The following is a 17,052-nucleotide window of genomic DNA, read 5'->3' as shown; positions in this document are numbered from 1 at the left end:
AGGGATACAGCCCCAGAGCAGGGATCCATCCCCACGGCAGGGATCCAGCCCCACGGCAGAGATCCATCCCCACGGCAGGGATCCAGCCCCAGAGCAGGGATCCAGCCCCACGGCAGGGATCCATCCCCACGGCAGGGATCCATCCCCATGGCAGGGATCCATCCTCACGGCAGGGATCCATCACCACGGCAGGGATCCAGCCCCACGGCAGGGATCCATCCCCAAAACAGGGATCTATCCCCACGGCAGGAATCCAGCCCCAGAGCAGGGATCTATCCCCACGGCAGGGATCCATCCCCACGGCACGGATCCAGCCCCATGGCAGGGATCCATCCCACCCTACAGCAGGGATTCATCCCCAGAGCAGGGATCTATCCCCACGGCAGGGATCTATCCCCACGGCAGGGATCCATCCCCACGGCAGGGATCCAGCCCCAGAGCAGAGATCCATCCCCAGTGCAGGGATCCAGCCCACGGCAGGGATCCATCCCCACGGCAGGGATCCATCCCCACGGCAGGCATCCCCCATGCTGGTGACGCTCCCGCAGCAGTTCGTGCTGTCCCACGGCGTGGGCACAGCGGAGGGGCTGAGGGGCAGGGAGGGGACTCTGGGGACCCCCAGGGGCAGGCAACAGGGTGGCGGTGTCCGGCGGGGCAGGGCCAGGCACGGCCACAGCCCCGGGGCTCAGCTGGCAGCGCCGGGACACGGCGGCAGCCGCTGCGGGCGGCGAGGGGGGGCCCCTAATGACGGTCCAGCTCAGCAAAGGTAGCAGAGCATGAAAGCAATTTCACACTTTATTAGACAATTCAGGTGCCAGCTGCACCAGCCTGGAGCGAGCGCTGCTGCTCACACCTCCCCTCCTGCTCCGCAGCCGCAGCTCGGCTCAGCCCATCCCGGGGCCGCGCTGCTCCCGGCGGGCACACCAGGGTGGGTGTCCAGGGGCTCGGGCTGCTCCCGGCGGGCACACCAGGGTGGGTGTCCGGGGGCTCGGGCTGCTCCCGGCGGGCACACCAGGGTGGGTGCCCGGGATTCGGGCTGCTCCCGGCGGGCACACCAGGGTGGGTGCCGGGGGCTCGGGCTGCTCCCGGCGGGCACACCAGGGTGGGTGTCCGGGGATTCGGGCTGCTCCCGGCGGGCACACCAGGGTGGGTGCCCGGGGATTCGGGCTGCTCCCGGCGGGCACACCAGGGTGGGTGCCGGGGATTCGGGCTGCTCCCGGCGGGCACACCAGGGTGGGTGCCCGGGGATTCGGGCTGCTCCCGGCGGGCACACCAGGGTGGGTGCCGGGGGCTCGGGCTGCTCCCGGCGGGCACACCAGGGTGGGTGTCCGGGGGCTCGGGCTGCTCCCCGAGAGCCGCTTTGCTCTGCACATGGAACAACGCAGCACGGGCTGCCTCTGCTCGGAGCCACCTCAGCCTGGGCACAGCGCGGGGAACTCGAGCCCCGTGCCCAAAGCCACTCGGGCTGGCTGTGCCCTTCAGGGCAGCCGCTCTGATCCTCCTGGCTCCTGGCTCAGACCCTTTTCCCTCTCCCTTTTCCCACGCCGTGGTGAGGGGATGGGTCTGGCATTGCCAGCCTGGGCTTGGGGCTTGTGTGGCAGCCGCTTTTTGTCACACCTCCCTGCCCCGGGGGTGCCCCAGCGCAGCCGACGGGCACATGGACACCCGGGCACTCGGCCGTCCTCCTGCCATCCCGGCATCTCACCCGGGATGTGCTTTGTGGCCCCAGGGTGCAGCAGCAGAGCAGAGCCGGAGCCGCCCCGTCCTGGGCTGGCACCAGCGCCTTGGGACACAGCCGTGCGCTGTCACACCCCGCGGGTGGACAATATCCAAATGCCTGCACGTCCAGGATATGAATCAGCCCGGACAGGAGCGCAGCAGCCGCTCTGGACAACCGGAGCTGGCCCGGAGGCTGCTCCGGCAGGCGGGCAGCGCCGCTGCCAAATTCCCCGCGGGCCGGCGGGCAGGTCACGGCTGCAGCGGCTGCACGGCTCCGCTGTCACCTCCACATCAGCCCCGGGCACGGCAAACCCCTGCCTGGCATTCATTCCCCTGCTGGCACGGCTGTTTCCCCCGGTGCCAAGCCGTGGCACGGTGGCATCGGGCCAGGGCGTGCCTAACCTTGACCTGCCGTCCCGGCAGCGGCCGGCCCTGCCCGGCTGTCCCCCGGTGTCCCCAGCACAGGCATGTTCCACCGGGCCAGCCAGAGCATTCCTGCTCGGAGAGCCTGTCCTTGAGGGGCTATTTAAAGGCAACTTGTGCCCTTTATCCCCCTCATGTCTAGGCTGGAAAAGCCCCGTGCCCTCCCGTGACTCCGACAGGGCACTTCCAGGCTCGGGGCAGCAGCAGCGCCACGAGTTCGGGTGGATTCCTGGGAGAAGGGAGGGATGCACGTCCTGCGGTCAAGTGCCAGGCCCTGTCCTGGGGACAGACCCCCTGGGAAAGGTCCCCTGGCCATCGAGGGTGGCAGCAGGGCTGGAGGAGAGCCCAGCTCGGCCTGTGGGATCCAAAGACTGGAGAAGCCACAGAACTCATTTCCCTCTTCCTGGCAGGAACCACCCGCTGCTGGATGTCCAGCCAAGACCTGACCACCCCAGATCTCCTTCCAGGGGGAAGGTCGGGGTCCAGGCAGCAGCAGCCTCAGCACTCTTTGTGCCACCCTCACCTTTAGCCCTCTGAAGGGTCTCAGGCACCAGGGCTGTGGAGCAGGAGCTGCCCGACTGCTGCCATCGCCTGGCACAGGGCTGACCGCCTGTGCACCCCACTGAGCTGCAGGAAGGTGACTCGGGAGGGAAACCCGACCTGATGTGGTTTGATTCGGGGCGGAAAAGTCCAGAGGAGCCATCTGCAGGGAGCTGGAGGGGCGAGCCCTGTGTCTGCAGGGGCTGGCAAGCACAGACACACAGCCCCTGCTCAATGACTCTCATCCCCCAACCTCCTCCTTTTCCCTTTCTGAGGAACCCATCAGTCTTTCCCCAGGCCCGGGAGCATCCCCAGGACACGTCCCCAGCTCGGCCACTGCTGTCCCCTCCCAGGTTTTGTGTGGCTGAGCATTTCCTCGGGCCTTCCAATGGCACCTGGGCAGAGGTGGCTGTCCCTGGCCACCCCACAGGTACGAAGGAGTGCGGCGAGCCCCGCTCTGCCCCAAACCAGCCCCCAGCCCCACCCGTGGGACGCCCAGGGCAGTGCCCGGGGGCTGTCCCCGCCTGCCTGGCACCTGCTCAGGGTTGGGTGAGGACGTGCCAGCCCTGCTCCTCTGCCCAGCACTGGGGCCCGCGGGGAGCCCGTGGGTGGCCGGGCGTGGGCAGGGCAGGGCAGTGCCCGGCGTGCCAGCGCTCGCCGGCCGCCACGGGCACTTTGATGTGGGCAGCTCCAGGAGCCCGGGGCAGCCGGGGCGGCGCCAGCCGGGTGCCCCAGCACCCGCGGAGGGTCAGGGATGGGCAGAGCGCCGTGCCAGTCTCGGGGGCTTCCCAAATCCCCTCTGGCACCGTGGCACGGCTGCCCACCTCAACCCCATCAGCGTCTCCTAACAGTGCAGCCACGGGGAAACTGAGGCACGGAGCCGGGATACCTCGGGAATGGTGAAGGGAGGCTGTCTCCATCCTCAAACCGAGCCTTAGGTCAGGACCGACACGGATTGATTCTCCCAAAAAGCCCTTCCACGGGACCTGTGCCAACCCGCCGGGGATCTGTGCGGGTCGCAGGGGGACGGGGGTCCCCGGGGGTCCCGGCAGTGGCGATCTCCGTCCCCCTGAGCGTACCCCGGGCTGTGCCCCCGCACCCCTCACCCCGCACATCGCACCGGCAGCGGCGCTCCCAGCACGGGCCGAGCGCGCACTGGGCGCTGGTGTGGGGCGTCCTCTGGCGGCCACAGCCCGGCACTGCCACAGGTGCGCTGTGCCCAAGGCTCAGGTGCCCAGGTGCCCAGGTAGCCAAATTCTCAGGTGCCCAGGCAGACAAATCTCAGTTGCCCAGTTAGCCAAATCTCAAGTGCTTCGGTGCCCAGTTTCTCAGGTGCCCAGGTAGCCAAATCTCAGGTGCCCAGGTAGCCAAATTCTCAGATGCCTAGGTGCCCATTTTCTCAGGTGCCTAGGTGCCCATTTTCCTAGGTACTGAGGTGCCCAGGTAGCCAAATTCTGAGGTGCCCAGTTTCTCAGGTACTCAGGTGCTCAGTGCCCATCTGACCAGTGCCCAAAGTGCCCAAGTGCCCAGGTGCCCCGTGCCCAGGTGCCCCGTGCCCAGGTGTCCAAGTGCCTCATGCCTGGCCGAGGATCCCTCTGCAGTGCTGTGCCTTTGCTGCTCAATCCTGCTCTCACCAGGTGCCTCCTCACCCCCAGGACACATTTGCCACTTGCAGGGATTTCAGCCAACCCCTGGATACCTGCAGCCGCCTGCCCTCGCTCCCTGGTGCTGCTTTGCTTTGTGCCAACACCCACACGGGACCTGTCACCTCCTGTCAAAAGGCGCCACCCAAGTGCCATCCTCGTGCCCACGTCACCTGTCCCCCAGGTGCCTCCCACCACCTTCCCAGCCGGGGGCTGCCTCCCTCCAGCATCTCCCGTGAGGTGCCCTCAAGGTGCCAAGCTGCCTGCTGCCATCCTGTGCCCTCGGTGCGGGCCGGCCGCGCTCACACGGGCAGGCTCCAGCCCGCGGGCTCCTGCACGGGGACTGTCACCAGGTAGCTGGAGGGGACGTAGCCCCTCTGGCCGTTCACCTCCACCAGGCTCCACTCCGTGCTGCCCTTCTTGTCGTGGGGCTCCAGCACCAGCACGGGCTGCCCTGCCTGCAGGGTCACCTCCTGCGGGCTCCTGGCTGCGAAGGAGAAGCCGGCGACCACCTGTGGGAGGCAGGGGAGGAAGGAGGGAGGAAACCCTCGCTGGAGCTGGGAGTGAAGGAGGAAAGGATGTGCCTGGAAGGAGGGAGGAAAGCCTCGCTGGAGCTGGGAGTGAAGGAGGAAAGGATGTGCCTGGAAGGAGGGAGGAAACCCTCGCTGGAGCTGGGAGTTAAGGATGTCGCAGGACAGGCAATTCTGAGAGGGCAGCTCAGCAGTGCCACCGATGGAGGGACTGGGGACACACCGAGGACACCCTGGTGCCAGCAAGGAGGACACCTGGAAAAGCAGGTCCACCTTCCCACCCACGCCAGGACTAGCAGGGAGCTGGTGGGGTTGCTGGAAATGGCCCCGGGGATGTCCCCCACTCTCACCTGGAGCGTTGGGGTGAAGGTGGCCACCTGTGGCCTGGGAGCTTCAGGGAATTGATAGGAGTGTCTCCTTCTCTCTGCACCAATGTCCGGGGTCAGCAGGTCCAGGCCGGGCTGCTGGACTTGTGGTGGGCTGTAGGGCCGGAGTTTTGCAGCAGGAACAAACCCTCGGGGACCTGCAGGACAGGGACACACACAGCCCGTGGGGCCCTGCTGCCTGGCACACGCAGGACTGGCTGCAGGAGACAGGAATGGCATTTTGGCTGTTGCCTGGCACGGCTCAGCAGCCCTGCTCCAGCTAGTCCATCACTAGGGGATATCCAGGAGAAATCCCAGCCAAAAATAGGAATTCCACACGTTTCTGAGGCGCATGGAGTGCTCCCTTGGGGAATCAGTCAGGACCTGAACCTTACAGCTGATGGCAAAGCTCAGGTGGCCTTGGGCTGAGCACAGCCTGGAAAGGAGCACCCAGGAGACCAGAGCCTGCTGTTTCACCCAGGATGAGGAAATGTTTCAGGGTGAGGAGAGGCTGCCCACGGTGCTCACAGTACCTCCAGCATCCACCAGCCACCTGCTCGTGTTGCCCTTGGTGTCGGCGCTCTGCAGCAGGGCCACGATCTGTCCCCTCAGCAAGGTCAGGTCCAGGTCCCTGCTGCCACTGATGTTGCTGGTCACCTGGTAAAGCTTGTCTGGGCCGTGCTTGCTCACAAGGGACAGGACCTTCCTCTCCTCAGCAGGGGTCAGAGGCTGGTGAGACACAGGAGCATTCCATCAGACACACGGGGCACTGAGGGCCTCCAGGTACCCCTGCTCTGCTTTCTGCAGCATCCCAGGGACAGCTTCAGAGGAGAGACTCCCTCACACTCCCTGCTCCACCCCCAGGTTTGGAGATGAGTGGCCAGACCCAGCAGGGCTGAGCTGTTTCATCTCTGGTTTTCCCCAGCCAGCTGCTCTCAGGGGCTCAGGGGAAACACTGTGGAGAACCCCCGGGTGACATTCTGGGGCAGCCTCCCCAGCAAGGGGGTTTTGTGCGCTGGGAAGGCACAGCCCCATCCCTCTCTTTTATCCAGCTGGCCCAAGCCGTGCCCTGGCCAGCCCCTACCTGTGTGCCAGGGCTCGGTGTGACGGTCTCAAAGGCCTGGCAGAAGGCACAGAGCTGAGCCCCCGACTGCTGCAGGGTGTCCTCCACCACCTTCCAGAAGCTGGGCAGGGGCAGGTGGCCATGGGGCAGCTGTGGAGACACACTGGCATCAGGGAGGGCTCTGAGAGAGGAAGGGCTCTGGGTAGAGGCAGAAGGGAAGCAGGAGGAAGAAAAGGGGTGAGAAAGCAAGAGGCCAGCCCTGACCACTAAATTGACCTTGCACAGGGGATTAAAGGTGCTCCTCTCTGGCTTTGAGCTGCAGTTTGTTCTCCCCCTGGTCCTGGCTCAGGCTAGGGCTGTGCTCCACCCCAGGGCATTTGACAGCTCTCACTCTCAGTATTTACAGACATCAGGCTCAGAGTCCCGAGCAGTGAGGAGGTCTGGGAGACATCTCCCAGGGGCTGGGGTTGAGGAAGGCTGTTCCCTGGGCCAAGGAAGGAGCTGCCTTTCTCCTCCCTGCCTTCCTGGCACGGGGCTCTCGGGAGCCCTGAGCTCACACTGATCTCTCAGACAGCTGCACATCAATAAATTACCAGCAGTGTCCACAAACAGAAAGCAGGACAGTTTGTGACAGTGCAGAAGAGAAACCTTGGCTCTCCCCAGGCAGGGAGGAAGTGAGAACCTTACAGATCCTTCCAAACGTGTGTCTGCAAGGGCAGCTGGGCCACAGCAAACCTTCAGTGCCCTGACATCTGAGAGATCTCCCAGAGCTGGAGAAGGCAGTTCTAGCTCAGCTCATGTGCCTGAGGGGTCCCACTCACCTGCTCCAGCTCTTTTTCTGCATAGTGCAGGGCCTGGGCAGCCAAATCCAACTGCAGGGCGCTGAAGGAGCGCAGGATCTGCCCCAGGAGCTGCAGGGCCACCTGGTTGAAGTGGGGGAGCTCGGCCACCAGCAGGTCATTGATGGCCAGGTAGGTGTTCATGGCTGCCTCCTCATCGTAGCTCACGCTGCCCATCTCACTCTTCCTCTCCTGGATCTCCTCGTAGTCCAGCAGCTTGTCCAGGCGTTTCTTGACCAGCTGCTGGGGCCCCTCCAGCATGTCTGAGAGGCTGCAGAGGGGCTGCCACACCAGCCTGTCCACACGCTGCTTCTGGGAGGGGAGAGAGCCCCAAATGCCATGTGAGGCCCCCAGAGAGGAGCAGCTGCCAGCACAGGGACAGGGGGAAAAGCTTTGGGGGTCTTGGAGGGGCTGGTGGGGAGTGGGGAGCACCTGAGACATCTTTGCCTGAGGACACATGGGATGCCAACCACCTCAAACCCTTGGGAGGGAGCGATCATTCCCGACACAATTCCAGACTTGTGCTCCATGGAAACAGCAGGGCAGGACTCTCCCATGGCTCAGAGCAGCCTCGGCTGAGTCTCCCCCCATTTCTCTCCCCACATCCCTGCCCAGAGCCCATTTAAGGGCCCTCTGCCCCCACCCTGGGGTGTCCTGCTCTCCTCCCCATCTCCCTGGGTGCACATCAGGCAGACACTGCAGCTCATCCCAGCCCTGGGTGCTGCTGCTCTCGTGTCTCTGTCCCTGCCCTCTCCTCTTCCCTGGAGCTGCTCCCTCACTCCGTGTGTCTGGAACTGCAAGTGGCTCTTGTTTCTGGCTCCTGGCTCTGCCTGCCAAGCTGGGCTCTGGGGGACACATCTGTGGGGTGCCCTCAGCTCTGGCTGTGCCCTGGCAGAAGGTGGGAAGGCTGCAGGGGATGTGCAGGGAAGGAGCACTCACAAACTCCGGGAAAACGGTGCCCTGGAGGAGCTGTGAGAGGCGGCGCTGCTGCAGGGCAGGTCCCTCGTCCGTCTGCAGGTCACAGCGGTGTGGGGTGGGCAGCAGGAACGCCTGCAAGGGGGAAGAAAGCACCGCACTCCTTTCCTCCTTCCCAACAATCCTGCAGCCCTTGTCAATCTTTTCCTGCAAAGGTTTTTCCAGCCCAGGGATTGCTGCTGAACCTTCGGCCGCTTCCCGAGGTTTTCCTGATCATGCTGTGTCTGGGGATTGCATGTTCTGCCAGCGCTCAGACTTTCATTTTCCTCAGATGCCCCGAGGGATTTCCATGAGAAAAAGCGTAGCAGCTGCTGACCCAGGTGATTTCAGAAGGGCAATTTGTTGTCAGGCCCGATCTGGGGACATTTCTGCCTTACACACATTATTAAAGTGAGAATTCCCAGGCTGAGCAACACCCGGCCTTTTCAATCATTTAAGACCTTGAAATAATGATAAGTTTAAGGACAGATTATTCTCAAATGACACCAGCTCAGACAGTGTTGTCAAAGCCTCAGCTTTGCTTTAAACTCCCCTGGACCTGAGCAATCCTTGGATGTTGTGCAACTCCCTGACACAACAGCTCAGCTGCAAATCCCTGAACATCCCCAACAGCTCCTGGTTTCCACAGGGCTTGAAAGCATCCCACAATCCCGAGGGGATTGAGGGGTGAGGCCAAGCCCTGGCCACTGGGGCAAGGTTTTACCTCTAAATGGCCCAGGTAGGATGCCACGTTCTCCTTCAGCGTGGCCACGCTGGATGCCACGCACTGGAACTTCTCTTCCAGGTCGTCATACTCCTTGTCCTCAGTCTGTAAGGGAAGAGGCAGTTTGTCACAGCATGGGCAGGGCTGATGCCCATCACTGGGGGCTGAAACAGCAGCTCTGGGGCTCACAGGGCTGGGACAGGCAGGGCAGAGCCTGGGGAGCTCCATGAATCTGGAAAGGTGCAGGCAAAACGAGGTTCTCCATGTGCTCATGCTGCTGGGGAACACTGGGGTGTCTTTTCTTTTGCTGGGGGGGCCCAAGGATCCCACAGGTCCTTTGGGGGCCAAAGTGTGTGGGCCTGATATTTCTGGGTCTGAGAGGTTTTCAGCCTGCTAGCAGCTGCTTTTCCCCAAGGAAAAAATTCTCTAGGAAGCTTCTTCTCAAAACAATCTTGGCAAACAGCTCTCCTTTCTCAAAACAATCTTTCTCCAGGTGGTGTTTTGTTGTTTGTCTCTGGGATTAATGAGGTGTTGTTCCTATTCACCAACCATGGTCAGTCTGTATAGGAGCACCTTATAAAAGGTAGTAAGAATTAGCAAATAAAGCCTTTTTTCCTGTGCTCTTTTTTCTTTGCCCTCTGAAATATTTGGAGTCTTTCTTTGGTGTCCTACAGCAACAAAAGTGCAGCCCTGCAATGCTCTGGGTTGGGGAGCGTGTCCCTGCATCCCTGTTATCCCTCTGGTCCTTGGGATGATGGAGGACCAGGAAAGGAGCATCAGCTCCTCCAGCCCATCCCTGTGCTCCCCATTCTGCTACTGAGGCGCTTCAGGAGCAGCAAAACGCCCCAGAGAGGAGCCGAGGTGGGGCAGCAGGGCCCGGGGTGAGGGCAGGGGGAGAGGAGGGCTGCCCACCTTGGCCACGATGCCAGCCTCGTGCAGGAGCAGGCGGCTGAGGCGCGTGGTTTTCTTGGCGATGGAGTGAGTGTTGAGGCGCGCCAGGCGGTCCCGCAGCGTCAGGTGCTCGGCCTTGTTGTATTTGGTGGCTGCCTCGGGGTGGCAGGACACGAAACAGGGGGAGAAAAAGATCAGAAGAGGTTTCCTGATGGCTGAGCAGGCCATGAAGGCGAGCAGCACAAGGGGCTGATCGGTGGGATAAGACACATCAAAGGAAAAGATGAGGAGAAGCAAAATGAAGGGTGAGCTCCCATCTGTGGGGAGCCTGAGTTCTCCTATCCCAAGGGCAGGACTGTTATTCCCCGTTCCCCAGCCCCAGGAATGTGGACAGACTGGTTTTGTCCTCAGCCCCCCCATGCCACCCTGCTCCCGCAGCCTTCGGGTCTTGCCCAGAGTGGCATTTACAGGAGCAGAGCAGCTCCGGGAGACTGCACACAGTCTGCAGCTCCACCAGGCGGGATTGAGAGGAGGGCAGGAGAGCTGTGAAGTGATTTAAGTGGGAATTAGGGCCCAGGAGCCCACTGGGGGTGGGCTGGGTGCTGTGCCCAGCCCCTGGCCACTCACCCACTTCCCGGCGCCGTTTGTACTCGTTGATGTTGGCATTGACCTGGGCCATGGCACGGGCCGCTGCCTGCAGGGCTGAGTGGGCACTGGTGCTGCTCGGGGTGTTCTCCAGGATCTTCCCCAGCAGCAGAGGGTATTTGGTGACCCTCTGCACGGGCATCACCAGGAAGAAGCTGAGGTCTGACGCTCCCGTGTGAGGCCTGATGGAGAGGGGAATTGCTGAGCAGAGCTGCCTTCCTGCCCTGCTGCCCTCCACGGCTTCTCCGGGAGTGGTTTTTGGGAGAGAGCAGCCCAGATGTGGTGGGGCAATTCTGGCTGTGAACCCCCGTGCCAGCCCTGGTGGGTGTCCTGCCTCCCTGTCCAACCCTGGGATCAGAGCCTGCTGGAGGCAGGGTGCTGGCAGAGTGTCTCCCTTCCCACCCACAGGGAAGGCATCTCTCTTTTTGGGAATCGCACCTCCTGTGCCCTAAGCAGCAAATCCCAGGAGCTCCTCCACTGCCACTCCTGCTTCTCCTGCCTCTGACAGTGTTTGTGCCCCTCCTGACAGTTCATGTCCCCCAGGGCCAGCCTGTGCCTCTCTGGTCGATCTGGGGAGGCAGCAGCTGTGGATGTCACCCATCCCTTCTGTTGGGATCCAGCATAAAAGATTACAAACCAAGGGTCCAGCACAGACTGCCAGGGATCACACCAGGAAACACCACAAAGGTGGTGGCCACGATGTGACACCCATCTGTGACACAGATCCATGCAGGCAGCTTGTCCAGAGAGGAGAAGGGCAAAGCCAGGAGGTGAAGCAGGGACAGGGAGGTGGTGGCTGAGCAGCAGGCACCTACACGGTGGCATTCAGGGTGTCCAGGATCTCCTCCTGCAGCCGGGGGTCCCTGCGGTAGCTCTCCACCAGCTGCAGGGCGTGGTCATAGCTGGCACAGTAGGTCTTGTAGACAGCTTCCATCTCTTCCTTGAACTCCTGGAACAGGGTGCCTGGGGAAGGACAGTGGGGCTGGAGACAGGCTCCTTTCCCATGGGCTCAGAGAAGGCAGGGGTGTGGGCCTGACATTTCTGGGTCTGAGAGGTTTTTAGCCTGCTGGCAGCTGCTAATTTTTTTCCCCAAGGAAAAAAATTCTCAAGAAAGCGTCTTCTGAAAACAATCTTGGCCAACAGTTCTCCTTTCTCCAAACAATCTTTCTCCAAACAATCTTTCTCCAGGTGGTGTTTTGCTGTTTCTCTGGTTTAACCAACAGGATTAGAGAGGTGTCATTCCTTTTCCTCAACCATGTTAAGTCTGTATGGGAATACCTTATAAAAAGTAGTAAGAATTAGAAAATAAAGCCTTTTTTTCTATGCTCTTTGCCTTCTGAAATATCTGGAGCCTCTCTTTCACATCCTATAACAACACAGAAGTTTCCCCCCAGCCTGCTGGAAGCCTGCTGGAAGCCAGTGGAGCAATGCCAAGTGTGCCAGGGCTGGGCTCTCTCAGCTGGGCCTGGTGCTGTGCCCGGCACTGTCTGCAGGCTGGGCAGGAGCAGGAGGGCTCCGGGCAGGGGTGGGCAGGGGGCAGCCGTGGGCACTGCACCACTTACTGATGCAGAGCAGCTGCTCCTGCCCCAGGCCGGCCGTGGCCTCCAGAGCCTTCAGAAACCTTCTGGAGACGTGCAGGATGTCGTCGGTGTTAGAGAAGAGTCCTTCCAGGTCCAGCTCAGGCATCTGAAGGGAACAAAGATGCCCCAGGCTAAACCAGACAGATCAGAGGTGGAGCAGGTGTTCTAGAGGCACTCCTGGTGACCTGCTCTCTGCCCCATGGGACACCCCAGGAGCTGGAGCCATGCTCTGCTTCACGGGGCTTTGGGAATGCTGAGACCTGTCTGGGCTCCCAAGTAGGAAAGGGTTAAAGTCAATTAAAGGGGCTGTTCTTGGTCAGACCCAACCCCAGACCTTGGCTGGTGAGGGGGAGCACCCGCAGTGATCTGGGCATGTCACAGCTCTGGGTGGATTCACCCTGCAGGTGGATTCACCCTGCGGTCCCCAGGCCCCCGGGCAGGGGGAGGTGCCCCGTGTCACCTGCTTCTGCTGGAGGTGTGCCCGGATATCCGACACACACAGCTGGATGTTGTGCACGTAGCTGGCCTCGGTGGTGATGAGCTCCTCCACGGCCAGGCGCTGGCTCAGCTCCATCCTGTCACAGGGCATCTCCTCGTACACGGCCTCTTCAGCCTCAGCTGCATCCTCAGGCTCGGGCTCTGCGCTCGCCATCTCAGCAGGGCGCTGCAGGGGTGGCAAAGGCAGCGCTGGGACTGCTGCTCTGGTGCCCAGCCCAGTGCCCGTGCTCCCTCCTCTGTGCCTGGGGCACGCCACTGCACATCCCCAGGGACATTGCACAGCACATCCTCAGGGACATCCCCAGGGACACCCCATGGCACATCCTCAGGGACATCCCCAGGGACACCCCATGGCACATCCTCAGGGACGTCCCCAGGGACACCCCTGGGCACATCCCCAGGAACATCCCATGGCACATCCCCAGGGACATCGCACAGCACATCCCCAGGGACACCCCATGGCACATCCCCAGAGATATCCCACGGCACATCCCCAGGGACATCCCATGGGCACATCCCCAGAGACATCCCACGGCACATCCCCAGGGATATCCCATGGCACATCCCCAGGGACATCGCACAGCACATCCTCAGGGACACCCCATGGGCACATCCCCAGGGACACCCCTGGGCACATCCCCAGGGACACCCCTGGGCACATCCCCAGGGATATCCCATGGCACATCCCCAGGGACACCCCCTGGGCACATCCCCAGGGATATCCCATGGCACATCCCCAGGGACACCCCCTGGGCACATCCCCAGGGACACCCCATGGCACATCCCCAGAGATATCCCACGGCACGTCCTCAGGGACACCCCATGGCACATCCCCAGGGACACCCCATGGCACATCCCCAGGGACACCCCTGGGCACATCCCCAGGGACATTGCACAGCACATCCTCAGGGACATCCCATGGGCACATCCCCAGGGACACCCAACCCCTCTGCATTTACAGGCACACTCCAGAGCCCCGCAGTGCTGCCAGGCAAGAGCAGACTGGCTGCAGACACCCACGTGTGGCAGGCAGGGACTTGCCACACACACGTGCCCACACTCCGGTGACCACGTGTGGGGCTGGGGTGCAGACAGTGGGGACCCAAGTGCCAGCAGGGGCCTGGCAGCTGCCACCCGGCACTGGGACAGTTTAGGGAGCCGTCCCCACGGGCAGAGCCGGGTTTGCCACCTCCCCTGCAGCTCCTTGCTGCCAGGGCCAGTTGTTCCCTCCCTGCCTTGGCGCCTTGCCTGGCATTCAAGGGTCCCGTTCAAAGTACAAAGAGTGGCTCTGCAGCGCTGGAACAAGAGATGTTTCTGTGGCAGCAAGAGCTGCTTTAAAAGCCACTGGGACGAGAGGAGAAGTGGGCAGAGCTGCTGCTGCCTCTGCCAGACGCACTGGCGGCCCCTGGTACGCAATGCCAGGGCCCTGCGTGGCACAGCACCCTCCCTTCTCCTCGCCGCTGTGGAAAATCCCAGCTGATTCCTGCTGTTTTCTTCTCAGGAAACTCGCTGTGCTCTAACCGATAGCAGGGAGGATGAGCAGCATCACAAACAGTGCAGGAAGGCCTTGAGAGAGGCGGGTGCGGCACAGCCCACACCAGCACGGGCACAGCTGGGCTGGATCCAGACCCCGGCCGGGGCAGGAATGCTGCCAGGCCTCCTGCGGAGGAGGAGAGGAGCAAAGGCAAGGCAGAGGTGGCCTGGCAGGATAAAAAGCCAGGTGGCACAAGCAGCAGCAGCACAGACTTTGCCCTGCCCTACCTGCCAGACTGCAGCACGCCAGGCGCCCACCCCAGAGGCTGCAGCCCCTCTCCCTGTCCCCAGCGGGTCCAGATGACAAGTGGCTGATGCAGCTGCCAGCCGTGGGCAGGGCCAAGGTCCCCTCCTGTCACACGCCCACCGCTGGAAGAGAGCAGGGCTTGGCGCAGCAGCAGAGATGGCATCGGACCTCCACCCGCCCGGCAGAGGTGTGTCACCTGTCACCCTGCCAGCCGTCATCCCCGCCCTCGGGGATTTGGCTGCCTCCCCTGCCTGTGAGATGGCATTGGCTGCCATGGGACACGGGGAGGAGATTTCTGCACCCCTCTGGGTGCTTCCGGAGGTGTCCAGGCAGGAGGATTCCCATCAAGGACTCTTGGGCAAACCCAGTGTCCTCTGGGGTGAGAACAAAACCCCAGTTGAGCGGAGGTAGGTGGCCCGATCTGAGACACCCCCTGAGCCCTGGAGGGGTGCCCTGCACCTCAGGACAGGCCAATATTGGGGTGTCCCTGTCCCTGCAGCAGCATCCCCCAGCACTGAGCTGCTCTGGGGGGTTTCCCCAGGCTGTGGAAACCTCACTGCCCCCACCTCGCCCCCCCGGCCTGAGACCTCACTGGGACAAGGGGACAGCGCAAAAACAGAACCGCAGCATTTCTGGGCAGCCTTGGAGCGGGCAGACAGCGCAGGAGCACGTTTTGTTTTCCCAGCCTCCTCCTGCCAGGCAGCTTCCCGTATTTGAGCTGTCACTGCTGCCTCGGCGACTACCAGCATCCCTGTCCTTAAGGGGGCTCCGGGCATCCCTGTCCCCACGGCGGGCTCCGGGCATCTCTGTCCTTGAGGAGGGGGCTCCGGGCATCCCTCTCCATACCGGAGGGCTCCGGTTGTCCCTGTCCCCAAGGGGGACACGCATCCCCGTCCGTAAGGCGGAGACCGGCCCGGCCCTCCCCGACACCCGCGCACGGGGGTCGCCGTCTCCGGCCCCGCAGCTCCCCCCGCGGCCCAGGGGTGTCCCCCCTCTCCTGAGCCAGCCCAGCTCCCCCTGTGCCCCCCGAATCTCCTGAGCCAGCCCAGCTCCCCCTGTGCCCCCCGAATCTCCTGAGCCAGCCCAGCTCCCCCTGTGCCCCCCGAAACCCCCGGCTCTCACCTGCGCCGCGGGCGGGCTTGCGCAGGTCGCCGTGCCCGGAGCGGCCGCGGTGTCACCGCCCGCAGCAGCGGCAGCGCGGCCACGGGGGATCCCGGCCACGGGGGGTCCCCAGCAGGGCTGATCCCGCCCAGAGGGGCCCGGTGGCGGCCCGCGGCAGCCGCAGCCGCCCGGTGGCAGCTGAGCGGGGCGGTCCCTGCGCTGAGGCCGGCCCGCCCGGCACCGGCTGGCCCCGAGCGCACCGCCCCCGCCGGCACCGGCACCGCCACCGGCACCGGCACCGGCACCGGCACCGGCACCGGCACCGCCTCCCGCCCGCCAGAACGGCCCGTCCCCCGGGCTGGATCGGGCCCCGGTGCCGCCCTACCTGTGCCCATCCAACCCCGGGCCGCTGTGCCGGCTGGAGGGCAGGGGACACTCCGGGAGGGCAGGGGACACACCGAGAGGGCAGGGGACAGTCCGGGAGGGCAGGGGACACACTGGGAGGGCAGGGACACACTGAGAGGGCAGGGGACACTCCCGGAGAGCAGGGACAGCCCGGGAGGGCAGGGGACACTCCGGGAGGGCAGGGGACACACTGAGAGGGCAGGGACACTCCGGGAGGGCAGGGGACAGTCCGGGAGGGCAGGGGACACACTGAGAGGGCAGGGACACACTGAGAGGGCAGGGACACTCCGGGAGGGCAGGGACACACCGAGAGGGCAGGGGACACACCGAGAGGGCAGGGGACACTCCCGGAGAGCAGGGACAGTCCGGGAGGGCAGGGGACACTCCGGGAGGACAGGGGACACACTGAGTGGACAGGGGACATACCAGGAGGGCAGGGACACAGCGGGAGGGCAGGGACACACCGAAAGGACAGGGGACACACCGGGAGGGCAGGGACACAGGAAGAACGGAGGACACACCGCCTGGCCCCTGGCACCAATCTCAGGGCCAGGTTCCCCCCGTCCCCCGGGCACTGTGTGGCTCGGACGCGCAGCCCCAGCGGTGCCCTGGTGGTCCCACCGCCCACCCGCACTCGGTGTCCCACCGGGCTGTGCCAAGGCCAGGCGTGTCCCCGCCACTGTCCCCCTGCCCTGCCGCGCCTTACCAGCTGCTCAGCCTCGGGAACGGGGACAGAGAAAACAGAAATGAAAATATAACCGAGGAAGCTGTTGCCAAGATTAGGGCATAGGGAACCAGCGGCTACTCGGCATGAAGTCGGGTTTGGGTTTTTTTGGGTTTTTTTTTTTGCTTGGTGAGGTGTTTGCGTCCTTATAAACAAACTATTGAGAAGAGAGAGGCTGAGAGGCTGTTCCCTTGTCCTGACCACAGGGAGGGGATGACAGCACCGGGTTTTTTCCAGGCTGACCCGCACTGTGCAGAAAGTGTCACTGTGAAAAGGACTCTGAGTTTTTCAGTGACTCACGCAGGACAAGGCAGTGTCTGTGACTGGATCCAAAACTCCTCGTGGGCCAGAAGAAGCTCTCTGCCACTTCCAGCTCTTCCCTCCGGGTGCCTTTGTGGGACCTTTTCTGATATGGGCAGCACAGGGACCCACATGCAGCTGCTCCACTGGCTCCCAGTCAGTGCTGGTGCCACAAAGGCCACCCTGTCCCCTGCCTGCATCCCACCCTGCCCACGGAGAGGTCGGGGGCAGACTTTGGGTCCCCAAGTGAAGACCATGACTGGGGTAAAGCCACCCCCGGGAGGGTCATTCCCTGTGCCACATGGGCTTAGGCAGTGACATTGTCACA

At 63.2% G+C, this 17,052-nt stretch overlaps 1 protein-coding gene across 1 annotated transcript; it reads right to left on the bottom strand.

Annotated features, from left to right (window-relative positions):
- Positions 1–4,580: 4,580 nt before the first annotated feature.
- On the bottom strand, positions 4,581–15,361 carry ARHGEF37 (Rho guanine nucleotide exchange factor 37). Its single transcript, XM_066329407.1, has 13 exons — positions 15,317–15,361; positions 12,377–12,580; positions 11,899–12,022; positions 11,152–11,299; positions 10,319–10,518; positions 9,713–9,843; positions 8,801–8,905; positions 8,062–8,172; positions 7,105–7,434; positions 6,305–6,433; positions 5,754–5,949; positions 5,206–5,378; positions 4,581–4,837 (listed from the first exon to the last, which is right to left on the bottom strand). Exons 2-13 carry the CDS (start codon positions 12,566–12,568, stop codon positions 4,628–4,630), a joined length of 2,049 nt encoding a protein of 682 aa, XP_066185504.1. The 5' UTR covers positions 12,569–12,580; positions 15,317–15,361; the 3' UTR covers positions 4,581–4,627.
- Positions 15,362–17,052: the final 1,691 nt, after the last annotated feature.

This window comes from Sylvia atricapilla, chromosome 14 (assembly GCF_009819655.1).
Source record: "Sylvia atricapilla isolate bSylAtr1 chromosome 14, bSylAtr1.pri, whole genome shotgun sequence".
NCBI classification, from domain to species: domain Eukaryota; kingdom Metazoa; phylum Chordata; class Aves; order Passeriformes; family Sylviidae; genus Sylvia; species Sylvia atricapilla.
This window is presented reverse-complemented; position numbering and strand designations above follow the sequence as displayed.